We start from the raw sequence: 26,105 nt of genomic DNA on the forward strand, positions 1-26,105 counted from the left end.
GCCGGCTGTGGGGTGGGGTGGGGGTGAGGGTGGCGGGGTGGGGGCGAGGGGATGCCGGCTGTGGGGTGGGGGCAAGGGCGCTGGCGGTGGGGGGCGAGGGGATGCCGGCGGTGGGGTGGGGGCGAGGGCGCTGGCGGTGGGGGGCGAGGGGATGCCGGCTGTGGGGTGGGGGCGAGGGCGCTGGCGGTGGGGGCGAGGGGATGCCGGCTGTGGGGGGATGCTGGGGGTGGCGGGAAGTCCAATGTTGCTGCAGTAGTACCTGTTGCCAACCCCGAACATGCACAATGAGGCCTCCTAAACCGAGAGATCTGCTTAACCCCCCCATGCTACTAAACCAGTGGGGGGGGGGCTCTCTTGCTGCAGGGAGAGGGAAGGATGCTCAGCTGGTGTGAGCACAAGGGCCAGGCTGAAGGCAGGGAGCACAGAAGTCTGGCCACCTTGATAATTTATGAACCCACACCCCCAAATGAGCAGATGAGACAATGATCTGTTCAGCCATTTACTAATAAAGACTGTGAACACCGAGAGAGAGCACAAAATATATATTATTCCATCCTATAATGATCCATTGTTATTTCAAACCATCTCACCTCTGATGTTTACCTTGGCACATGAGGATTTGAAAGGGCAGGTGGGCTGGGAGCTAGCGGCTGTGATGGAGGCTCCAGATGGCTCCATCTTTTTTCCTTTCCTATGTGAATTTACTCCCATTTTTCAGAGTAGCAGCCGTGTGAGTCTGTATCTGCAAAAAGAAATGGAGGACTTGTGGCACCTTAGAGACTAACAAATTTATTTGAGCGTAAGCTTTCGTGAGCATCATCGGATGCATTCAGTGGAGAATACAGTGGGGAGATTTATATACACAGAGAACATGAAACAATGGATGTTACCATACACACTGTTGATTATCACTACAAAAGGTTCCCCCCTCCCCCGCTCTCTTGCTGGTAATAGCTCACCTTACTTGATCACTCTCATTACAGCTCATGCATCCGATGAAGTGAGCTGTAGCTCACGAAAGCTTATGCTCTAATAAATTTGTTAGTCTCTAAGGTGCCACAAGTACTCCTTTTCCTTTAAGACTAGAGTGCTTATTACCAGTGCAACCTGTGTAAGGCACTGATGGGCCAACATAAGCTGGGCTGTATCACCCAGTGTGGCCCACCTAGGATGGTCAGAGCCCGAGGCACAGATGGGGTGATACGGTCTAGGCTGCATAGCCTCATAATGCCCACCCATCACATATTAACTTACTATTTTTCTCTACTGTCCATGATCCAAAGAATAAAAAGTGCCATATCTTTTCCAGCTGGCTGAGTGAGTGCTGCAGCCTTCCTTCAAAACTTGGGAGGAATTTGTCCTTCATGAAATCCACCGGTTCCCCCTCTATGGTCAGTGTTTTCCCATATTGACACCGTGCTTGGCTGTTCCAGAGATGTCCTCAAAAATCAGAGCTGCGCAGGGACTGTATCCCATCTTTGCTGTCTCTGGGATCTGCTGCACATACAACTTGCACTGGCTGTTTCTCTGTTCCAGAACACAGTGCAACTGCATGGGAGACCTCCACTTGCTTGTGGATGCTTGAGCCATCTTGGTTCCAATCTAGAGCTGGCTTTCTGATAAGTCTTTGGCTCAGGCATTTCCACTTGCTCCATTTGCACCCTAATGCAGTGTACAGTCTGCAGTGTATACCTGCTCCTGGCCTCCCCATGCAGTCTTTTTCCAACCCCACCGCCAGTGCCACTCCCTTTCCCCTGTGGATGGGGATCAGGTCCCACAAGCTGAGGGTTGGGAAGTCAGTGAAATGGGCAACAGCTGCATTCAGAACCAATGTCCTCATTGCACAAAACTCTGGGCCAGCTGAGGGGTCAGGAATTCAGTGGCCCTGGAGCACCCCACCATCTCTTGATGCTGACCTGGAAAATAAGATTGCTGAAAGCTTTGCTGGGTGTGAGTCTCATGGGAACCTCCCCTCCTAGTGCCCCAGGATGGGCTGGAGGTGGCTTTACCATTGGCAGGGGCCAGGCTTCCTGCTGGGACTGCGGAAGGGAGAGGTCAACCATGAGTTTCCTTCCCAGAGGGGGAAGATAGGCCAGGCCACCTTCTGAATGCCTGGGTCCTCCTTAAAGTGCGGTGACGTGTGTTTATGCCTCAGACCAGCCCTGGGGGCGGGGAGGGGGGCATGAAAGGTGACATTGCCGTCTCTGGGATTTGCTCTGTATTATTGATTTTGACATTAAGGGGGAAGATGCCCCAAACAAGCCCTTACATCCCACTTCCCCTCCCTCTGTGTCTGTGCTTCCCAGGCTCTGCCCCTTCTCCCTACTGTGATTTGCTTTCTCAAGTTGCCCCACTCCCTTGTAGCCGATTGGTCTTTACGGATCCCTGCCCCTCTAGGACACACTGGGCCACGGAGCCCAGTGCAAGTCTCCCTACAGTGCTATGGGTAGCAATACCCCCTGGGACCGTGGAGCCTGGATCTGCTGGCCCCAGAGCAGCTCCAGCCCTTTGTTAGGTGTGAATGTTAATGAGCAAGGCAGTGAATTACACAAACAAGTGCTGGGGAAGTTTTCAGAGGGGTGGGGAAGAAGGGGTACCCTGCCCCCCTGAAAAGCTCTGCTGGCCTGGATGGCCTGGGCCCTGCCACCAACACCAGCTGCTACCACCCCAAGGCTTTGGCTCTCAGCTGTTTCACCTCATTATGCTATAGAGGACATGCCAAGAAGTGCTCCTTTCCCACCCTGTTTTCAGCTCAGCTCAGGTGCAGGGCAAAACCACCGATAATAGAAGAGGTTTCCCTCCTGAACGCCCCATGACCTCCCACTAGCCCCAGGTGCTTAAAGCCTGGAGTTCAGATCAGGGACAGATTAACCTGGCAGATGCTGGCTAGATTGACAGCCTGAACTGGTGCATGTCTGGGCACAGAGTGCTAGATCCCACACCCTGGCCATGCAGACGCTAACTCCCCAGCTCAGTTATGTTCATTCTAGGTAACTGCAAGGAAGAGATGGGAAACCTTCCACTCTGCAATATCCATTCCCCTTCCTACAAACACCCCCTCCATTCCCCATGGCCAGCCCAGGGTGAGGGAATGCCCAAAAGAACACTCCAGAGAAGCTGCCTGAACGTTCTAATGGCAACTAGCAGAGGTTCTCTAGAGAATGGTTCCATTTTCACTTCCCCATGGGAGCTGGCTGGGTCTGGGAGAAGCCCTGGGTTTGCTTGTGAGAGAGAGCTGGGAGGGGGGCTGGTGGTGGGGGTCAGACAACGAGGGGCTCTAAGAGCCGTCACTGGTGGGCATCGTTGAGGTCCAACTCATTCATGGTCTCCTCCAGGTGCTGGATCTGCTCCTCCGACTTCTTGTCTGGCAGCAGAACCTCCACTGTGTAGCTGACCTTCTTGGCATGGAGGTAACTGTAGGTGTTATCAAACCGCAGAACGTCTGAAGGAGGAGGGGAGAAGGGTTATTCCACACTCAGTGCGAAGGAGAGATCCATACGCCCTGCCCCCAGCTGGACAGAACCAGACCTGTGAATGTGTGTAGTTATTTTGCCCATTAGTGGCTGGAGGATACAGATCTGGGAGATATCAACTCCCCAGAAGAAGGTTGCACTAACACCCTGTTGGTAGTAAATATTCATAGAACAGTTTTTAAACTAAGGGCTGGGGGAAAGCCAACAGGTGTGGAGGAACACGTGGTTGGGCCGGAGGTATCCCTTAGGGGAGGATCTATGAATGGAGATTCTCTATGTCCTAGTAAGGAGGAGAGAATGGAATATGATAAAATATGGGTAGGAGCTGATGAGAAAACAGTCAAATTAAAAAGATTCCCATTCAATTACATCATGTAATAGCAGACAGCTAAAAGTGACACTTTTTAAAGTGCTTATATACAAATGCTAGAAGTCTAAATAATATGATAGGTGAACTAGAGTGCCTCGTGTTAAAGGAGGCTATTGAATTAATAGGCACCACAGAAACTTGGTGGAAAGAGGATAATCAATGGGACACAGTAATACCAGAGTACAAAATATGCCGGAAGGACAGAACAGGTCATGCTGTGGGGGGGAGTGGCATTATATGTGAAAGAAAGCATAGAATCAAATGAAGTAAAAATCTTAAATGAACCAAACTGTACCATAGAATCTCTATGAATAGTAATTCCATGCTCTAATAATAAGAATATAGCAGTAGGGATAGACTACCGACCCCCTGACCTGTATGGTGATAATGACTATGACATGCTCAGCGAAATTAGAGAGGCTATAAAAATAAAAAAAAATAATAATAGGAGATTTCAGCTATCCCCATATTGACTGGGTCCATGTCGCCCCAGGACGGGGTGCAGAGATAAAGTTTCTTGATGCCTTAAATGGCTGCTTCTTGGAGATGCTAGTCCTGGAAACCACAAGAGGAGAGGCAATTCTTGATTTAGTCACAAGTGGAGCACAGGATCCGATCCAAGAGGTGAATATAGCTGGACCGCTTGGTAACAGTGACCATAAAATAATTGAATTTAACATCCCTGTGGCAGGGAAAACACCACAGCAACCTAACATTGTAGCATTTAATTTCAGAAAGGGGAACTACACAAAAATGAAGAGGTTAAACAGAAATTAAAAGGTACAGCGCCAAAAGTGAAATTCCTGCAAGCTGCATGGAAATTTTTTAAAGAAACCTTAATAGAGCTCAACTTAAATGTATACCCCAAATTAAAAAACTTAGTAAGAGAACCAAAAATGAGCCACGGTGGCTGAACAACAAAGTAAAAGAAGCAGTGAGAGGCAAAAAGGCATCCTTTAAAAAGTGGAAGTTAAATCCTAGTGAGGAAAATAGAAAGGAGCATAGACTCTGACAAAAAGAAAAGGAGTACTTGTGGCACCTTAGAGACTAACAAATTTATTTGAGCATAAGCTTTCGTGAGCTACAGCTCACTTCATCGGATGCTGTAGCTCATGAAAGCTTATGCTCAAATAAATTTGTTAGTCTCTAAGGTGCCACAAGTACTCCTTTTCTTTTTGCGAATACAGACTAACATGGCTGCTACTCTGAACTCTGACAAATGAAGAAGAAAATATAATTAGAAAGGTCAAAGAAGAATATGAAGAACAGCTAGCCAAAGACTCAAAAAGTAATAGCAAAATAAATTTTAAGTACATCAGAAGCAGGAAACCTGCTAAAAAAGCAGTGGGGCTGTGACGAAGTAGGGAGTGGGAAGGATTGACCTGGGGATTTTGCGTGAGAGTTTTGCAAGTACTGTCTGCATTGGTGATGGGATATCAGGGTGTGACTTCACTTCAGGGAGGATACCTGAGCATGTAACCTGAGCCCAGGAGGGGGATGGAGCCAGGTGACACCTTCTGCCTGGGAAACTGGACAAAGGCTGGAGGAGGAGGTGTGTGGCTGGAGGAGAGGCTGGAGGGGGTTTTTCAGTCTGGAGCTGACTGGGGAAATGGAGGGAGGCCAGAACTGGGTCTGGCTCCCTACCCCTCAAGATGGACCTGACTGAGGGATCCTGTTGTCTGTACCTACAAGTTCTGTTTTGGACTGTGTTTAAAAAACCTTCTGTTTTACTGGCTGGCTGAGAGTCAGGTAGAATCTCAGGAAGTGGGGGAGGTGCAGGGCTTGTCTCCCCCAAATTTCACGACAGGGGCCACTGGACAATCGAGATGATAAAGGAGTACTCAAGGATGACAAGGCCATTGCAGAGAAACTAAATGAATTCTTTGCATTGGTCGTTGTTCTGGGCCAAGGTGTTCAAAGCACCACAGGCCTGGCAGGAATACTTCGAAAAAAACAAGGCTTACACACAGCTGTGAGTTATTGGCTTTACTGAACGTTAGTGACCCACCCACAACAGGGACTCCAAGCGTTGCAGTTACGGAGGCGGGGAACCCAGCACACCGGAGCTTTGCCTGGGATGGAGTCCAACTGAGGGGCAGATGGCCAGCATTAATAAGCACTACACAAAAACAGCTCATGAATATAGAATTAGGTACTTTTTAAAAGGGGTTTTTTGCTACCTGGCAAAGAGCTATGCGAAGCAGTTGTAACCGGCCAACGGCCGGTTCTAGCTGGGTTTCTATGTTTTACAATAACCTATTAGTGCAAGAAAGCAGAAGTTCCCTAGCTAGGCCATAACAAAGTCTTCTGCAGTCCCCTACAGTCTTCATGGCTGAGGATGTGAGGGAGATTCCCAAACCTGAGCCATTCTTTTTAGGTGACATATCTGAGGAACTGTCCCAGATTGAGGTGTCAGAGGAGGTTTTGGAACAAATGGATAAACTAAACAGCAATAAGTCACCAGGACCAGATGGTATTCACCCAAGAGTTCTGAAGGAACTCAAATGTGAAATTGCAGAACTACTAACTGTAGTCTGTAACCTATCATTTAAATCAGCTTCTGTACCAAATTACTGAAAGATAGGTAATGTGATGCCAATTTTTAAAAAGGGCTCCAGAGGTGATCCTGGCAATTATAGGCCGGTAAGCTTGACTTCAGTACTGGGAAAACTGATTGAAACTATAGTAAAGAACAAAATTATCAGACACATAGATGAACACAATTTGTTGAGGAAGAGTCAACAAGGTTTTTGTAAAGGGAAATCATGCCTCACCAATCTGCTAGAATTCTTTGACGGGGCCAACAAGCATGTGGATAAGGGTGATCCAGTGACTATAGTGTACTTAGATTTTCAGAAAGCCTTTGACAAGGTGCCTCACCAAAGGCTCTTAAGCAAAATAAGTAGTCATGGGATAAGAGGGAAGGTTGTCTCAAGGATTGGTAACTGGTTAAAAGATAGAAAACAAAGGGTAGGAATAAATGGTCAGTTTTCAGAATGTAGAGAGGTAAATAGTGGTGTCCCCCAGGGATTTGTACTGGGACCAGTCCGATTCAACATATTCATAAATGATCTGGAAAAAGGGATAAACAGTGAAGTGGCAAAATTTGCAGATGATACAAAACTTCTCAAGATAGTTAAGTCCCAGGCACACTGCGAACAGCTACAAAAGGATCTCTCAAAACTGGGTGACTGGGCAACAAAATGGCAGATGAAATTCAATGTTGATAAATGCAAAGTAATGCACATTGGAAAGCATAATCCCAACTATACATATCAAATGATGGGGTCTAAATTAGCTGTTCCCACTCAAGAGAGATCTTGGCGTCATTATGGATAGTTCTCTGCAAACATCCACTCAATGTGCAGCAGCAGTCAAAAAAGCCAACAGAATGTTGGGAATCATTAAGAAAGGGATAGGTAATAGGACAGAAAATATCAGATTGCCTCTATATAAATCCATGGTATGCCCACATTTTGAATACTGCGTGCAGATGTGGTCGCCCACTTCAAAAAAGATATACGAGAATTGGAAAAGGTTCAGAAAAGGACAACAAAAATGATTGGGGTATGGAACGGCTTCCAAATGAGGAGCGATTAATAAGACTGGGACTTTTCAGCTTGGAAAAGAGACGACTTGGGGGGGGAAATAAAATCATGACTGGTGTGGAGAAAGTAAATAAGGAAGTGTTATTTACTCCTTCTCATAACACAAGAACTAGGGGTCACCAAATGAAATTAATAGGCAGCAGATTTAAAACAAACAAAAGGAAGTATTTTTTTTTCCCCACACAATGCACAGTCAACCTGTGGAACTCCTTGACAGAAGATGTTGTGAAGACCAAGACTAGAACGGGATTTAAAAAATAACTAAATAAGTTCAATGGATATTAGCCAGTATAGGCAGGGATGGTGTCCCAAGCCTCTGTTTGCCAGAAATTGGGAATGGATGATGGGATGGATAACTTGATTACCTGTTTTGTTCATTCCCTCTGGGCACCTGGCATTGGCCAGTGTAGGAAGACAGGATACCTGGCTAGATGGACCTAGTATGGCCATTCTTATGTTCTTATTTAAATGGCTACGTATTAAATAGTTCTATATAAAAAGAGATAGAACTTTGCAGGAGTCTGACTGCTCCTTCTTTGCATTTAATTCAGCAGAATGGGTTCCCAGGAAGAACCCAGAAAACTCCTCCTGGAAATCCTGCTGAGGTGCTAGTTTACAGAGTAATCCCAGCAAAGGCTACTTATCACCTGAATGGGTTTCTGGTTGAACTGGCTGATTCTGTTACATGGGTAAGATCAGGTAGACTAATGAGCAAAGTGTTCTGTATCTGTGATGCAAGCTGATGTGGCCTTTAGAGTTATTCAGGCTTAAATAGATTCATTTTTCCCACATCATCCACCCATTCCCCAGCCCACATGAAGTGGTGTCAGTGACACCTTGGGCCAGAACAGGGCAGAAACTCGCTCTGAGGGTGGCAATTCCAGCTGGCAGATTAACCTGCAGCTGGAGGGAAGCTCAGAGATTGGCCCTGAAATTAGCGTCTCAATTACCTGGGGAATTCTCTGTATTTTCTTTCCATAAATGCTGGCAGAGATGGTGCCCCTTAAGTCCCAACTCCTCCCCCCAGCAGATTCAGCATGATCTCTGCAGCCAACAGATGGGGAAGCTCCCAGCAGCAAAGGAGAGGGAGCCACTTACAGACACCGGCTACGGAACAGGTGAGGGAGCCGTCCTCGGGCACCAGGTGGGCATTGTAGCGTTGGTTTGGAAGCACCTCCGTCATCTCGCCAGCTCGCTTCCGTTCCCCGATTCTAGTCTTCAGATAGACCCCAAAACCCACGTCGGCCCCTTCGGACATGAACTGCCACCTGGCGGGACAAGGTCGTAGACACAGGGGGCTCCCATGACCCTTTCCCCTCATAACAACCCCACCCCAATACAATGAGGCTGGTCTAGACCGGGATACCACCGCGCAGCCTGTGGAGCTAATCCAGACCTTGCCATCCATCCTCCCCTAATACAGTGGGGCTAACCCATGCTTCAGTAACTACCCCCACGCACACTCAGTGGGCTCACCCTGACTGGAGTGTCATGCCCGGGTAGTTGGTGTGACCCAGAACTCATTAACCTTAGATAGCTCATCTGACCCAAGCCTTAGTACCTTCCTACCCCACCCCCGTCTGTGTAGGTGGGCTGGCCCAGGGTGGCGGGGTGACCCACGTCTTGGCACTGCCCCCCACCCCAATTCATCCTCACACAGCCCCTATTATCTGCTCGCTCCAGGCAGGGCCCATGCGTTGCTGGTAGCTCCGGGGACAGCTCTATACCAGCTCTCCCTACCTGAGGATGCAGGCTGGGAAGAGGATCTCGTACTCCACCTGGTGGGAGGAGCCCCGGTTCACTACCACTAAGTGCTCATACTGCTGCTTCAGCTGGTCCCGCACGTAGTACTTCTTGGGGATGTCGCCGCCGTAGTTAATCTGGAACGAACAAGAATCAGGCCCTGAGCCACAAGGGCATCGCCCCTTGGCATCACTCTCACCCTGGTTGGGACACAAGATGACCAAGAGGACTCCTGCATTGGAGGCCAGAGGCTTCTCCCCTGCCATGTCTCCCACTGGGGCTCCCCAGCTGGTGGCTGCACTAGAAGAGCTGGGCTGTGACTGGAAGAGCAGTGGCTGACACCCCCGCATGCAAGTGGGGGATTCTGGTGTTCAGGATGGGGTCACTATACCTTGGTCACACACTTGGGGTTCTGGTCTGGATCCCGGAGGGTTCCCCCGTACACCACAGGGATCTCCTCGGGGGCGATGTACTTCTGCAGGACCTCCTTCCAGTTTGCTGGCAGAGAGAGAAGAGCATTGAGGTTACATCTGCAGGAGTCGCCCTCTGTGACTAGAGAGCTGGAGTGGAGGGTAGGGGGACCCTCTCCTCTGCTGGGATCACAGGGCAGAAGGGAACACAGGCACCTACAGCACACTGAGCTCCTTGGGGTGGGGGAAACAGAACCAGAGAGGTGAGGGATGGAAAAAGATCTGTTTGCGCTTCCAGTCCCTCCCCATGTCTTTCCACCCCAACATGTGAGCGCTGGGAGTGGTGATGCCATGGAGCTGGGGTGGCCCAGTTTCTGGCGTGGTGGAGACTGGCTTGGTGCATAGAAGACCCACTCATTAGCCGTCCCCTGCCCCTTAGCCAAGACAAGGAGAGAAGGGGTGGAGACAAATAACGCTCTCTGCTCTGAGGATCCTGCCAAGGAGCTGAGATAACCAAGGGAAATGGAACCAACATCAACCTTGTAGTCTGACCATGTCTGGCCAGCTGAGCTAAGATGTGCAGGGAGCTCAGCACAGAGCACGTGGGGGTTAGAAGCCAAAGGGTGAGTCCCTGGCAGCCATCTCCAGTGCCCACGTGTGCCTGTAGCACAAGCATGACAATGCTCCCACAGCTGCTCTTAAGGGGGCATTTGTGTGTCAGCGACACACAGAACACGCAGCACTAAAAGCCAGGACAATGATGGCTGCCGAGCTTGTCCCTGCTCCAGAACAGGCCAGGCCTGACCCAAACGTTTGGCTCCACTATCCGCCTTGTGTCATCACTTTACAGCCTGGGTCCAAAGCCAGCCTGGGCTAGCAGGAATTGAACACCATCCTCATGGCCAATGGCTGGAGCGAACTGGTGGCTCTCAGCCCAGCCCCGCGTGACACAGATATGCATATAGTCCTGTGACAATGGGGACGGATCAGAGGCACTGGCCAAGGTGCCTTATTAGCACAGGACGGTGTTACCCCAACAGTGCCTGGCTCTGGCTCTCTGCCACTGACTGGACCCCTGCCTAACCCAGCCTGCCGGTTTAGAGAACAACACCCATTTCCTCACACGCCACTGGCTCTCTCAGGGGCAGTCTTAGCAGACAGGCTAATGACTGAATGGGCCATGGAGAGTGACCACCGGGCTCCCACTGGAGGGGCTATGCCTTCAGCTCGGAGGAGAAAGGCAGTGCTCTTAGGGGGAAGGCGCTAGAGTGGGACTCAGGAGAGCTGGCTTCAATTCCCAGCTCTTGGGCAAGTCACTGAGTTTCACTGGTTCTCAGTGTCCCCCCACATGAAATAGGGATGAGAATGCCCTGCTTGGGTTTGACTTGTCTGTTCAGACTGTAAGCTTTGGGCTGGGACCGTGCTGGTCATTAAATAATAAGAGTGAAGCTCAAGGTGCATTGGCCACAGCTGTGGACTCCACTCCCTGTGGCTCTCAAGCCACTGTCACAACATGAAATGCACTGTTTGGGTTGCCATCTCCTTCCCTCCGCTGATGCACATTGAATGGGGCTCAAATGAATGATGGCTTTTTGTTTCCATTGCTCCCTGTGCAGGAAATGGCATCATCACCGGCGTAAGCAGTGCCAGCCTGGGAAAAGGGTTTGTTAGCCCAGTGGCAGCACAGAGCCAGCTGGAGGAGCTGTCACACTGGGTTTTGTTTCAAGAAGAAAGCCAAGAAGTGAAGAAGGAAATACACAGGTCACAATATTAAGGTGCCCCTGTATCACCTGACTGTTTCCCTTTAATAGCAATGGACTAATGATCTCACATTTCTTTATCCTTTTAACACAAAGGTTCCAAGTAGGGCTGTCAATTAATCACAGTTAACTCATGTGATTAATGCAAAAAAGTTCATGCAGATTAAAAAAATAATCACGATTAATTGCAGTTTTAATCACACTGTTAAATAGAATACCAGTTGAAATTTATTAAATATTTTTGGATTTTTTTTTACATTTTCAAATATATTAATTTCAATTACAACACAGAATTCAAAGAGTCAAGTGCTCACTTTATATTTTTTTTATTACAAATATTTGCATTGTAAAAACGATAAACAAAAGAAATAGTAAAAAGAAAAGGAGTACTTGTGGCACCTTAGAGACTAACAAATTTATTAGAGCATAAGCTTTCGTGAGCTACAGCACTGTAGTGCGATCTCTTTATTGTGAAAGCGCAACTTACAAATGTAGGGCTTTTTGTTACACAACTGCACTCAAAAACAAAACAATGTAAAACTTTAGAGCCTACAAGTCCACTAAGTCCTACTTCTTGTGAAGCCAATTGCTAAGACAAACAAGTTTGTTTACATTTATGGGAGATAATGCTGCCCGCTTCTTATTTACAATGTCACCTCAAAGTGAGAACAGGCATTCACATGGCACTTTTGTAGCCGGCGCTGCAAGGTATTCAAGAGCCAGATATGGTAAACATTTGTATACCCCTTCATACTTCGGCCACCATTCCAGAGAACATGCTTCCATGTTGATGATGCCCATTAAAAAAAATGTGTTAATTAAATTTGTGACTGAACTCCTTGGGGGAGAATTGTATGTCTCCTGCTCTATGTTTTATGCACATTTTGCCATGTATTTCATGCTATACCAGTCTCGGATGATGACCCAGCACACATTGTTCATTTTAAGAACACTTTCACTGCAGATTTGACAAAACGCAAAGAAGGGACCAATGTGAGATTTCTAAAGATAGTTACAGCACTCGACCCAAGGTTTCAGAATCTGAAGTGCCTACCAAAATCTGAAAGGGATGAGGTGTGGAGCATGCTTTCAGAAGTCTTAAAAGAGCAACACTCCAATGCGGAAACTACAGAACTCGAACCACCAAAAAAGAAAATCAACCTTCTGCTTGTGGCATCTGACTCAGATGATGAAAATGAACATTTGTCGGTCTGTGCTGCTTTGGATTGTTAGAACCCGTCATCAGCATGGACACATATCCTCTTAAGTGGTGGTTGAAGCATGAAGGGACATGTGAATCTTTAGCGCATCTGGCACGTAAATATCTTGCGATGTTGGCTACAACAGTGCCATGAGAATGCCTGTTCTCATTTTCAGGTGACATTGTGAACAAGAAGCGGGCAGCATAAACAAACGTGTTTGTCTGAGCGATTGGCTGAATAAGAAGTAGGACTGATTGGACTTGTAGGCTCTAAAGTTTCAGATTGTTTTGTTTTTGAATGAAGTTATTTTTTGCACATAATTCTACATTTGTAAGTTCAACTTTCATTATAAAGAGATTGCACTACAGTGCTTGTATTAGGTGAATTGAAATATACTATTTCTTTTGTTTTTTACAGTGCAAATATTTGTAATAAATATAAAGTGAGAACTGTACACTTTGTATTCTGTGTTGTAAGTGAAATCAATATATTTAATGTGGAAAACATCCAAAAATATTTAAATAAATGGTATTCTATTATAAATTTAAAAGCATGATTAATTGCAATTAATTTTTTTTAATTGCTTGACAGTTCTAGTTCCAAGGGCTTTACAGACTATGTACTGTACATCACTGCATCAGCCTTTGGGGAGGACAGCTGTTTATAATCATTCACAGCACCACTAGGCAGTCCTGCAGGACACGTAGTGAACGGGGCATGGGGAGATTTAGGGAGACAGGGTGTAGCCCTGCAAACTGAAACTTGGCCAGGAGGGTGGATCAGTTTACAAAGACACCCGCAGGCAGTTAAAACACACCAGCTTGGTTTTACATTTCATCTGAAGTATGGTACTTCCAGCAGTCCACTGCCCACTACTGCCACTCAGAGGCACTGGCAGCAGCACTGCCACCAAGTCACTCACACCCGCTTAAGTCTTCCTGGGAGGTCTCCCATCCAGCTGCTGATCAGCCCAGCCCCGCTGAGCCAGTGAGATGTACAAAGACGCTTTGAACGGGTTCATTTATCCTGCCCAGCATCATGATCATCATGAGACCCTCCATGCCCAAACAGAACAGCTGTCTGTGAATGGTGGGACTGGGGCATCAACTAGGCAATAGGAAGCAGCAGTCTGGTGATGTCCCTGCACTGAGCAGAGGGGGTTAGACTCAGGCTGGGCAGCAACTTCCCATTAGGAAAGGGGCTCTGGGACAGGGGGCCTGGTCATTTTGGGCCCATGAGCTAGGCTGGGAGTGGAGGTGCAAGGCAGGGAAAGAGGGCAGGGTCAAACTCACCTCCTAGGACGACAATCTTCTTGCGGGTGTCTTCGCTCAGGAAGTGCTTGATGAGGTTGTAGGCCACAGGGAAGAGCTTGGGAGCTGCAAGGATGGTACAGAGAGAACATAGCATCATGGGCAAGAAATCTTTCACACCATCCTCTCACCCTGGCCTTCCACCTCCAGCACCACCCTCTGCCAGGGATCTGCAATGCCTTCCTCACGTCTCTCACCGATCCCTGCCATGGAGTGCCAGTGCTGTACCAATGTGATAGAGATGGGAGAACAACATACCACATGGCCAACACCGTGGTGCATCTCTTGGGCTGACTGTGGTGTCTCCTACTGGGCCATGGCACAAACAACCATGCTTCCACAGCTGGGTATCATAGAATCATGGAATATCAGGGTTGGAAGGGACCGAGGATGTCATCTAGTCCAACCCCCTGCTCAAAGCAGGACCAATCCCCAACTAAATCATCCCAGCCAGGGCTTTGTAGCCCTGTACCCCAGGTGGCAAAGGTAGAGGGTCTGCACAGAGCACTCTCTAGACTGGGTGTTCTGTGTTTCTCTCCCTGGGTGGCAGAGACATGCATGCAGTGTCTCCTGCAAATGCAAGTCTGCTGTGACAGCTCACACATGTATGTGCATGCATGTATGTGTGCATGTGCATGCAACTGCACAGTTGGGCGGGGAGGGGAAGCATGCAAGCCCTGTCCTGCATTGCGGTTAAACCCACCTTTAATTACAAACAGGCACTTCAGGGTCTCAGGATAGTTCTCCTCAAACATGGACAGAAGCTGTGAATCCAAAAGAGCTTGTCAGTCAGGGAGACAGAAACCTATCCCAAGCCCTCCCTGCCCTCAGCCAACCCTAGTACCTCATGTCTGGGACTTTGCCTCAGCCCTCGCCAGCAGCTTTAGGCTGTAGTAGCAAACAGCTGTGCTGGAGGAGACAGAACCAGACCCACAACCCTCCCCAGAGCCTGATCAGACACCTGCACAAAACTTGCAATGATTTCAGACAAGAGACAGCCCTTCCCCATCTCTTCCTTCCCCTCCAGGGCTTCTGCACCAAGAGAGAGATGTTCTGGTTGCTTTAAACCCCAGTGATCCTCTCGTCCCCCCGCCCATGCCAGAAACAGAGAGCAACAGAAATCAAAGTGCAAAGGCCAGTCATAAATACAAAGAAAGGACTGACAAGCAATTCAAATCCCAGCTCCTCAGGAAAGAGGGGTCAGTCTAGGACAGGCTCTCAGGGAGCTCCCAACTTCAGATCCACAAAAGGGCATTAAAACAAATTCACTAGCTCTACTGTCATGGGGGGAGAGAGGGGAGAAAAGAGGCCGTGCATCTCTGACTGGCCAGTTGACCCCTCCCTGTCCCCAGCTGGGCTTAAGAGTGGGCACCTGGGCCCTAGAGGGGAGGAGACTAGGAGAATTGGCCAGCTGGCTGGGAAGCAGTAGGTAGAAAGAGCTGTGTGGAACAGCACTGCTAGCAAGAATTGGCCACAGCTCAGGACTCCTGAGGCGTTTAAGGCTCAGGCAGTGGCTCCTTGGCAAATGGGGAAGATCCAGCTTATCTGGGGAAGTCGAGCCTGGGCTCAAGAGGGTTGGTGTGGGAGGGTGGATCCCCCCCTGGCAGGGAGGCCTGGGGAGCTCTCTTGGGGACACCTGATGGGGGCTGTGGAGACTGGCCACTCTCAAGTGGATGGCCTGGAGAGCGGGGCCTTGCATCAGGGGTGAAAGGAACTGGGAACAATGTGCTGCTATGGAGTGGGTGGGTGGATGGAGGTGATTCCCCTGGAGTGGGGAATGGAGAAACCACGGTACCTTTATGTTTACTGTGCACGCTGGAGAATGGCTTTAGGGGAACTACTGCACTGGTGTATGTGAGCAAGCTATACCCAGAGCTGGGCTTGGTGGTGCACACTGAGAGACAATATTCCTTTCAGGGATACTAAAAAAGAAACTGAAGCTAGGCGTGCCTGTTGTGTCACAACCTGTGCATGAAGAATGCCCACGGCAGGGTCACCCGATGACATCTGCAGAGAGGAGGAAATTCACCCCTGTGCAGAGAGCTATAGCACCCGTAGGGCTGAAGCAAGACTCATGCAGTGCCCTGGCCTTGAGCAATAGCCCTCTGCATGGGGTGGAATTGACCCCAGAAGAATAACACCGTTAAAGCCTTTCCATGCTTATTAGAACTCCCACAACCATAGGGGAAAGCATATCTCACAATTTCTACAGCAATCTCATGATTTTGGGGCCCCGACATGATTTTTCAAATGGTTGGGGGTTAGCCAGTATCGAAGGATAAAACAGAATCATTCCAAACCAGCTATGCTGGAAGACACTGTCAGTGTGGCCAACCCCAAATGGTCAACAAGTCAAGAGAGAGATCTCCCAATATCATGAGATTGGCTTGAAATTCATGAGATTTAAAAAAAATAACTTGGAATTATTTGTATTTGCTTTCTGGGTTTCTTTGAGCCTTTAGGGTTCAGGTTTTTGATTTTTTTTCCGCTGCCATAAGGGCCAGAAACTATTATTTTGGTAAATGAGAGCTGAGATTCTCACATATTCCCAAGACTCCAGGAGCTGGGGCTTTAAGAACAAACACCAAAGACTACAAGACACACAATAAAACTGTGAGAGTTGGCAACACTGGAAAACTACCCAAACTCCATGGATTTTGTAGGAACAAGAGAAGCAACCAAAGTCAGCCTTCAGCACCTCAAATCTAGAAGATTGGAGAGCCAAGGTAAGACATCAAACACTCCGCTGAACGCATCCAGGAAGCCCTTCTAAAACTATCCAGCCCAACCTTCCAATCCAGACACTTATCTAAGATGTAGGTGTGTGCGCACTGCAATCAGGAAGTGTAATTGCAGCATGTATAGCATACCCAAGCTAGGTTTGATCTAGGTAGATCAAAACTAGTTTGCCCAGGTCCCCAGGGTACACACTGGAGCAGCTGCCAGCTTCACTGCTATCGCTACTCAAGCTAAATCAAAACTACATCTGCATATGAGTACAGCCATATCCTTTCTCAGCTGGGCTAGTTAACTCGATAACCAAAAGAAAGGCCCTCGGCGCAAACATCTACTGTGGTATCTGTGATCCTGTCATATCCTCAATAAGAGGATAATACTGGGTCTGGCCAATGCCAGTGTAATCCATGAAAGTCCAGTTGGATTCCTTCCCAAGAAAGGAACCACCAACCACATCTTTTAGCCTGTAGACGCTCGTTAACAAATAAGGGAAGATCTATTTGCCTTCCTCATAGATCTGAGGACTAAACCTTAAATCACCATGAAGTGGACTAGGGGGAGAAAGCATATGATCTGAGGAAACCCATGCACCAAACCATTCTGCAGGATGGAGAATAAGCAATATGTAAACAGAGACCTCCTCCCCCATCCCCTACCTCCTCACCTCTCCGTACGCCTCCACGGCTGGCTTCCAGAGATGCTTCAGGCCCAGCCCCTCGCAGTCATAGATCATCATGACCGCCTCAACCCTCTTCCCCAGCTGCAAGAGAACAGAGCAAGAGGATTCAGACAGATGCCATTCCGGCCGTCTGCAGGGTAATATCCCAGGGAAACACACAGCCATCTTCAATCAAGATTCTGTTTTACTATGTGATGGGTGGTTTTCTCCTATTCGCTTCCTGCTTGGGCTCTGGGACATAGTGCCTTCCTGCATGACCCCCTGCATGACCTATCATCCTGGCAGAGTGGTGTATGTGGCTCAGTAGGAAATGCTCTCCCGTCCCAGTGCGGGCCCCAGTGCTCCAGCGTGGCGATGGGGCACTGCAGGAGACCCTGTCCTTCAGGTGGCCATCTGAAATTCCAAAGCTGTTCCAACAGTGCTGGGCTGTTAACACCCAAAGTCCTGAGCATATTCCAACACAGGCAGGTAATGTATATTCTGCCTCCCTGAATTCCACTCACTGTTTCAACTGGACACTTTTCTTCTTCACTACCTGCTCTGAGATGTTCTGCAGTGTTGCTGTGTGCTGTTAAACAGCTGCTCTCTTCCATCCCAGAGATGGCTGCATTTCAGTGGTGGGCAAAGTGATCCTGGTACAGAGAGCCTGTAATGCATTTCAGTTACTAAGCTCCTAGCTCAAGTTTGAATGCAGGTTTCTCCTGAGCCCGACTCCAGTTTAGGACCCTAGATCTCAAGACAGAAAGCCTCCGGCCGCTCCTACAGGCTCCTTCCTGCCCTGGGCTCCCTAGGCCCAGATGACAATGATTCATGGAGGCAGTGAGGTCTCACCTTCTGGGTCTGCTTGTTACACTCCCACAGCAGCATCTCGCAGTCACGGTACTTGTTTTTGAGCAGATCTTGTTTGGAGGCTGATAAGAGGATGCCTTTGGCATCGAGGGGCCCAATGATCTCATACCAGATGGGGCAGCCATCCTGGTCATACCCACACATCCCTCCAGACATGTACTTCTGAATCACCTGCACAGAAGAGACACAGGCCTTAGACTCCCTCCACTAAGCACAGCTGTTCACAGGCCACACCCAGAACAGGTGCGGAAATCCAGCCCTGAAGACAGGAGGGAGAGGGCAAATGGGGACTCACCTCCGGGGGATGCCAGTTGATGATGTTGTCAGCATCCATGTGCTTCCGAACCTCAAGGTACTGTTAAAACAAACCAGAGGGGAGCTGTTGAGAATAGTGGGAAACAGTCTGGGTCACTTTCAAGTAGGGATAGGGACAGGAAATACAGGAATCTGTGTACGTCTTCCACCCTCCTCCGATGAACACGACATTGTGGAACAAAACTCTCAGCAAGGCTGGGAGCAACATACGGATTACACAGCTGCAGCATCAGGAAAGATCCTACATGTAAGTGACAGCTTCTGCCCAAGAGGGACTCAGGACTGGAATTGGGGCGGGAGCAGGGGGCTGCACATCAGGACTATAAGGCATCAGCAGAGCTGGGTGTGTGTGGAGGGTAAGGCTGGAGCAGCAGGCTGGGTTGAAGTGCAGCTCTGCACTGTGCTGGGGACTCAGGGCTGGAATAGCAGGTGGTCTCTTCTGGCCTTAAAAGCCCTGTGACAAGAAGGGGTGTACTGGGGTGAGGGGGTGGGGCAGCAGGAAGTGAGGAAGAGTGGGAAGGAATGTATATCTTCTTTTAAATATAAGATAAGAGCAATCAATTAAATAAATACTTCAAAGGCTTCTGGTGTGAGTGGGACTCTGTGGAACCAGAGGCTGGGAGTGCCCGCCATGTAGCTAGCAGGCCTGGACAGGTTTATGAATGGCTGCACACATGGGATCATGAGCTTGAATCCTGTTGGAATCAGCATGTGTGTACAGAGGGGTGGGCAGTGCATGGGCACAGGGCTTGGGGACTGTTTTTGTTCTCTCCGCCACCCCCTCTTTGGGATGTAGAAACCCCAGGAATGGGGGATGGGAGGCTCTCTTACCTTGCGGACCATGGCCTCGGATTTCTGCAGGTCAAAACATCGAGCTGCAACAGAACAGGGAGGTTATGCTTGTGGCCAGGCCCACTCTGTTATTACCTATCTGAAAAGCTTGCCCCAAGAAGTTCCTGCTGGTGAAGGATGCCAGCAGGGCGACACTGGAGGCTGGAGCACAGCGCCAGTAAGGTACAGGAGTAGCAGGGAAAAATCAGCCCCTGAGTTGTTCCTGGCCCCTCAACCAGAGGGACTGAACTCCTGGGATCAGTCCATGTGACCCATTCAGTCCATGGCTTCTCAGCTGAGCTGCCACTATTGGAGCGAATAGCACCAGCTAGGGTGGCAATTTGTTTTATTTGGATATCTGCCTGCTGCAAACTGGGCTGAGACCCACCAACTCCTTGCACACAAGCCACCTGCCTGCCATCAGATGCTGATGAGTTCCAATCCCCACCACCACTACCTGGGCTGCATCCAAACCAAAGACCTAGAAGAGAAAAGCTCCTTCCCATTATCATTCTGCAGCCAGTGATGCCAGCGACACTGGGGCAGCCTCTGGGCTTCCAGGGAGTTGTGCAGAGGTCACTGACTGCTGGACAGTTCTGCTGACGTTGCACAGGATGGAATAGACTCCAGCTCCCTCTCCCTTAACTGAGTTGGCTCCGCAGAGCTAGCAGGAACCAACAGGTGGCCATGCTTTCCAGTCATGGAAGCCAGGAGCTCTGAGTCTGATGCATGCAGGGAGCAGCAAGGGGCCTAGACTAGGATGGCATGCCCCTTTAAGAGCTAGAGCACTGGGACCAGCTAACCTTAGTTACCTAGTAGACACACCTGAGCAGAAACCAGGCGATTCCCCTATAAGATACTCCTGGGGAAATTCTGCACCACTGCACATGCACAGAATTTATGTCCCCCACAGATTTCTTTGCTTCCCTGCAGAAAAATGACTTTCTGCCAAGAAAGCTGTGACGGAATAGGGGGTATTAACCTGGTAATGTTGCATGGGAGTTTTACTAGTTTACTGTCTTCTGCTAACACAGGGCATGCCTCTGTTTCCTGGGGTACTGCACCAATACTAGATGGTGATGGGAAATAGGGGTGTGACTTCACTGAGGGATGATACTTAATGGCCAGCACGTAAACGATGGTTGCTGCCCTTCGTAACCTGAGTCCAGGAGTGGGTTGGGGCCAGGTGACACCTTCTGCCTGGGAAACTGGACAAAGGCTGGGGTGTGGCTAGCTGAGGCAGCAGGAAGGGGTTTCAGTTTGGAGCTGGCTGGGGAGACGGGGGGAGGCTCAGAACCTGGGTCTGGGCTCCCCACCCCCCAAGAGGGATCTGACTGAGGACCCCCATGCAGAGTCCCCTTGCACCCAGAAGCCCCACCAATCCCCTGTACTTACAAGCTGTTTTCTGTACCTACACAGCTATGTTTTAGACTGTGTTCCTGTCATCTAATAAACCTTCTGTATTACTGGCTGGCTGATAGTCACGGTGAATTGCAGTAAGTGGGGCGTGCAGGGCCCTGACTGCCCTACACTCCATGACAGAGGCAAAGGGAAGCCACAAGAGTGGCCATGCGACTCTCCTCAGCACTATGTGCCAGGTGCCCAGGGCAGGCGGCAGAGAGGTAAATCACTGCGGGGCAGGAGGCAGGACTGGGGAAGACCTGGCTGGTGCCTCCTACCCTGCGCTGCGCTGCGCTGGGCTGGGCAGGACAGAATTTCCTCTTCCCTTGCATGGACTTCCTCTTCCCCTGTATCAGACCCACCCCCAGATTTCTCCCCCGGCTGTAGGAAGCTCTGCAAACTGCCCCCCCCCCGCCAACACACACCCACGTGCACTTCCTGGTCCTATTGTTCCTCAGCTGCAGGGGGTGAGATCCCTGAACAGGGAGCTGCTCCCCCATCCACCCAACCCCCATGCATCCAGACCCCCTCATACCCAGTCCCTCCTGCTGAGCCTCACCTCTCTGCACTCAGAACCCCCCCAATGAGCCCCACTCACCCTGCACCACCCCAACGAGCCACCCGTACCCCCACCCTACCAAGCCTCAACCAGCTACACCTGGATCCTCACCCCACTGAGCCCCACTCCCCCAGCATCAGGACCCCCACACTGAGTTCCCTACACCCAAACCCCCCTGCTGAGCTCTATCCCTCCCAGACACCCTTCCTGCTGAGCCCCAATTACCTTCACCTGGACCCCCGCTGCAGAGTCCCTTTGCACCCAGAAGCCCCCAACAATCCCCTGTGCATCCAGATCCCCCCCGCACCCAAATCCCCCACTGAGCCACCTGCACGCAGATTGCCCCTCACAGAATCCTCTCTACCCACACCTGGATTCTCCCATATTAAGCCCCTCCACACTTGGAGCCTGGCCTTGTTATGCCTGCCTGCCCACACCTGGTGAACCTGGCCCAGAGGGGCAGAGCCCTGGGGTGGTTTTTGGGACAAGCCCGGTCTTTGCACTGTGTCAGGGTTGGGTGCAGCCTCACTGCTGAGTCTGTGTCCCGGGGGCAAGCTGCACAGTGATCTCCCACCTCTATGCAGCCACTGGCCTGTGCTCCCCAATGCCATGCTGGAGCCCCCTCTCCCCCCGCCCCCAGCCAGCAGGCTTCGCTCCTTAGGAGGAGAAGCTGGAGCGTAACCCCAGTGTTAGGATATAGATATTCAGGCCTGTCTGTAAAGGCCAAACTAAGAATTTAGGTGTATTCTTATCACTTAGCTAGTTATAGAGCTACAAAGGAGAATCAAAATCACTGTCTGACTGTATAAGGCCTTTTCTCACTGCGACAGTCTGAGGCCCGGTGCTTAGGCCAAGGCCTTTGGCTAGGCAGCAGGGGCAGCCATAAGCTGGGAAGCGACCGGTCACCTCCTCACATCCCAACCTAGTCACCCTAAGGTGACATTGGGCTGTTAGGATACAATCCTGTCCCGATCCTGCCTATCGCCTCCAGAGAAAGGGAAGTGCCTAGAAGATGTATAAGGAAACTTAGTTTGATAGTATCCTGTCTGGCAAGAACTCACTTATCAATAGACACAGCTGGGAAACCCTTACGTCTTTATAGATGTAGTTGTGAAATCCTCACTTCTGTATTGTTTTGTCATTATAGTTCCCACTTTGCTATTGTTTATTTGCATGGTCTCCGTCCGATTCTGTGATTGCTTCCGTCTGCTGTATAATTAATTTTGCTGGGTGTAAACTAATTAAGGTGGTGGGATATAATTGGTTAAATAATCATGTTATACTATGTTAGGATTGATTAGTTAAATTTCAGGAAAACGATTGGTTAAGGTATAGCTAAGCAGAACTCAAGTTTTACTATATAGTCTGCAGTCAATCAGGAAGTAAGGGAGGGAAATGGGAACAGGGAATGGGGGTGGGGAATTTGGAATCATGTTTTGCTAAGGGGGGAAATGGGAACAGGGACACAAGTAAGGCTCTGTGGCGTCAGAGCTGGGAAGGGGGACACTAAGGAAGGAAACTGGAATCATGCTTGCTGGAAGTTCCCCCCAATAAACATTGAATTGTTTGCACCTTTGGACGTCGGGTATTTTTGCTCTCTGTTCATGGGAGAAGGACCAGGGAAATAAGTGCGTGAAGGGATAAGCCCCCTAACACCCAGGCTCAAGGGAAGGAGGCTAGCCTGTGGTACAGGAGTGCACAGATCAAAAGCTTTGCAACACCCCTCCCCTCTTAATAGCTCCATTTATGATCTCTCTTTGAAGGGCTGCTAGGGCTTAAATCCCCTGGGTTCTGTGCCAGAGAAGCTTTAATCTCACCTCTACAGGAGAGAGGGTGAACAGTGAGCTCCTTTTATCACAGAAAGCTCCGTCTCTTGCGCTTTCCCCAATCACAGTGCTTATCTGCTTTGTAAAGTCCAACAGGCAGAGCCTTCTTGGTAGCTTGTCAAGTGGGGAAATCTGTCCTAAGAAAAAGCATTGCAGCTATTTCCCAAGCCCTGCCGTGTTTGCTGGGGCAGTGTCCCCAGCTGTTAGGACTTTATCCCTGAGCTCATGAAAGTCTGTGTCTTGTCGGCAAGTCCCAGCCTCCCGTGTCAAGTGATTAGGTGAGAATCACACCTAAGTACGGTTTCAGAGTAGCAGCCGTGTTAGTCTGAATTTGCAAAAAGAAAAGGAGTACATGTGGCACCTTAGAGACTAACAAATTTATTTGAGCATAAGCTTTCGTTAGTACAGTAAGTTAGTTTCTGGCCCTTGGGTTTGTGGAGAATAGCCCAACACTCAGACCCCAATGTCCTCTAAAGGCTCTGAAAGCAGACGGCAAAGCAAAAGAAGCAGAAAGTTGATTGGATGCATGGGTGGTGCAGACGTGTTGGTCCTGCCAATGTGTTGGATACTGGAGAGTCAAAGGGGATGAGGGAATATATTTTGTTAGACCAGCGTCTGTTGGTGGGAGAGACACACTTTTGAGCTTACATAAAAGAAGAGCTGTGTGGAAGCCTGAAAGCTTGTCCCTCATCAAAAGATATTGATCCAGTGAGATATTACCTCAGCAACCTAGTCGCTCAGAAAGCTTATAAAGTCTGGTGATTTTGAAGGCAATTGTGTTTTTTAATTTAATATTTGTTTAACACATGGGGTTGGCACCACTGCTGTAGGGTGCAGAACCAGTACTGCAGAATACTTGGCTTTGTAGAAACATGTGTTAAGACCCAATCTCATACGTGGATCCATCCAAAAGGACCATTATGTGACAGCCACCGTCTTGACCAGTCCACAGGTGGCCTCCTGAGCTAAAAGCATGAGCTGCTGCAGCTTGAGCAAAAGAGCCTCAGCCCCCTAGCTGGGGCTATACCAGACTCAGATCAGCTGCAGGTCAGGCAGAGGAGGGGGCCCTCACACACACTCACCAGCTTGCATCTAAGATTACTGCCCCAGTCATGCACTCTTCTCCCTCCACGCCACGGCAGCAGATGGATTTGAACCCATGACCTCTGGCATAGGAAGCAGGAGCCCTAAGCCGGCTGGCCTACTCTGGTATCTGAGTGGATCCCTGAGACTGAAGGGGAAGGAGTTCCCTTTGCTATAATGCTGGTCCCCACACTGAGGTTTGTAAAGAGCCCTGTATTTTAAGGACAGAACAACGTAAATTTGGGGCTAAGCGACGTGGGCCCATGCTATCCAGCTGGGTGCTTACAGAGCCGACCCATAAACTAAAAGCAGCCCACTGCTTGGATAGACTGATCCCCCCAGCCCCTCCTGCTCTCAGTGCTGCAGGTTCTCCACACCCCCTTAGACCAGAGCAGTGATCTCAGGCCTTGTGGATGTGTCTAGGGTCCTGGCTTCATGGGGCCAAGTAGAAAGATCCTGATCTTGGAGGGCCTCTCTTTGGGGCCTGCTACAGAGGGAGGTCAGAGCCTATGGGGGAGACATGCAAAGGTAAGAAGGGTGGATAGGTCAGTCAAAGAGAGGCAGGCACCCCCAGCCCTCTGTGCTTTTAGAAGCCTCCCCCTAGCACAGAGGCCAAGCAGACAGGACCCACAGAGACCCATGTATTGGGACTTGCCCTGGATCTGGCATTGCCTGGCCTCGCCGCCAGGGGATAGAAATCTCCCAGGTCAGGGCTGACAAGACTCTGAATTCTGGACTTTCCAAAACAGATAGTGGGAGAAAGTGGGAGGGAGGGAGGGAGGGATTTCTCAGTGATAACAGAGCTCACAGTTCACTGCCCCACCTCCCCGCCAAGATAAGGCCCCTCATCCGGCCTGTGATATCGGCCTGGTCTGTACCAACCCACCCAGATTCCTGCAAATGGCATGGAGCCGTCCAGAATGCGCCTGCAGGGGAGGGGAGGGCCAGGGAAATAAAAGCTCTTTGACGGGACAGGGCCATCTTCGCTCTGCAGAGAGATGTGCACCCTGGCGGCCAAGGCCCTGCTCTTCTCCCGCAGGGACAGGCCCTTTCCCTGCCTCCCCATATGGACGCGCTCCCTGCACATTTGTTACTCAAAGGCAAAGATGTGGCTGCCACTGGGATGCTGTTAGTCTTTCTTCCCTGCTTGGCTCTAACTGTGGGGTGTCCCACTGGTGCTCCCGGCTGGGAATCAGACCTGGAGCTGAGCTCTTAGCCCTTTTCCCTCTGGGTTCCCTGCTGCAGGGCTGGCTTGGGCCACAGCTAATGCAACCAAGAAACGCGGCTAGCTCCCTGTGCCTGCTCACAGGGATTTTGTGTAACACAAAACCGCAGCTGCCCCAGACAAAAGAGCAGCTTCTCCCTCCTCTGATCCAGTTCCCACACCTGAACCATCTTCCATTGCACCCAGATGACATCCCAGGGCTGCTTGGAGCCTGGGGTCTGAATCCTACAGCAAAAGCTCATGAGTGCCCTTGTGGTGCTAAGGGATTTCCCCTTCTCCCTCCTCCCTGGAGCTCAGCCAGGGCATTCCCCCCCTCCACACCATTCCCTCCTCTTGTGCCCAAGGAGGCATTTCTTCCCTTCCCTGTTCAGTGGTGACACACCCCCACTCCCTCTATGGGGCAAACCTAAAACCCCCCAGGCAAACTCGGGTCCGTCCATTTTCTTCCTGTCTTGCAGGAGTGGGAACAACAAGAAAGCTCTAGCAGTGGCTCAGTGCCCGCGGCTGATCTTGGCTTAAGGGGCTGGGTGCCGGGGGGCAGGTAGGGCTAGCTTGGCTCCACACCGCATCTCCCCCCTCCCTCCAGCCCCCATTACCTCTGAGCCAGCGCAAGAGGAAGTAGTCGTCCTGATGCGGAAGGTAGGGCAGCACATCCTGGAGGTTCTCACGGAACTGCAGAGAGAAGAGGAGCAGGGACAACATCATGGGCACTTCCCAGTGCAGGA

At 50.0% G+C, this 26,105-nt stretch overlaps 1 protein-coding gene across 1 annotated transcript in view; it reads right to left on the bottom strand.

The window, feature by feature from the left end:
• Positions 1-466: 466 nt before the first annotated feature.
• Positions 467-26,105, bottom strand: part of SEC14L2 (SEC14 like lipid binding 2) — a 33,294-nt gene continuing 7,655 nt past the window's right edge. The window contains exons 2-12 of the mRNA XM_038373883.2: positions 25,977-26,052; positions 19,287-19,330; positions 18,436-18,495; positions 18,123-18,311; positions 17,277-17,372; positions 14,580-14,640; positions 13,859-13,942; positions 9,586-9,692; positions 9,192-9,331; positions 8,550-8,719; positions 467-3,442 (exon numbers count right to left, since the gene is read on the bottom strand). Coding sequence (XP_038229811.1) covers positions 3,288-3,442; positions 8,550-8,719; positions 9,192-9,331; positions 9,586-9,692; positions 13,859-13,942; positions 14,580-14,640; positions 17,277-17,372; positions 18,123-18,311; positions 18,436-18,495; positions 19,287-19,330; positions 25,977-26,052 — 1,182 coding nt within the window. The 3' untranslated portion in view covers positions 467-3,287. The remainder of the gene's footprint in view (positions 3,443-8,549; positions 8,720-9,191; positions 9,332-9,585; positions 9,693-13,858; positions 13,943-14,579; positions 14,641-17,276; positions 17,373-18,122; positions 18,312-18,435; positions 18,496-19,286; positions 19,331-25,976; positions 26,053-26,105) is intronic.

The sequence above is a fragment of the Dermochelys coriacea genome, chromosome 15, assembly GCF_009764565.3.
Source record: "Dermochelys coriacea isolate rDerCor1 chromosome 15, rDerCor1.pri.v4, whole genome shotgun sequence".
NCBI classification, from domain to species: domain Eukaryota; kingdom Metazoa; phylum Chordata; order Testudines; family Dermochelyidae; genus Dermochelys; species Dermochelys coriacea.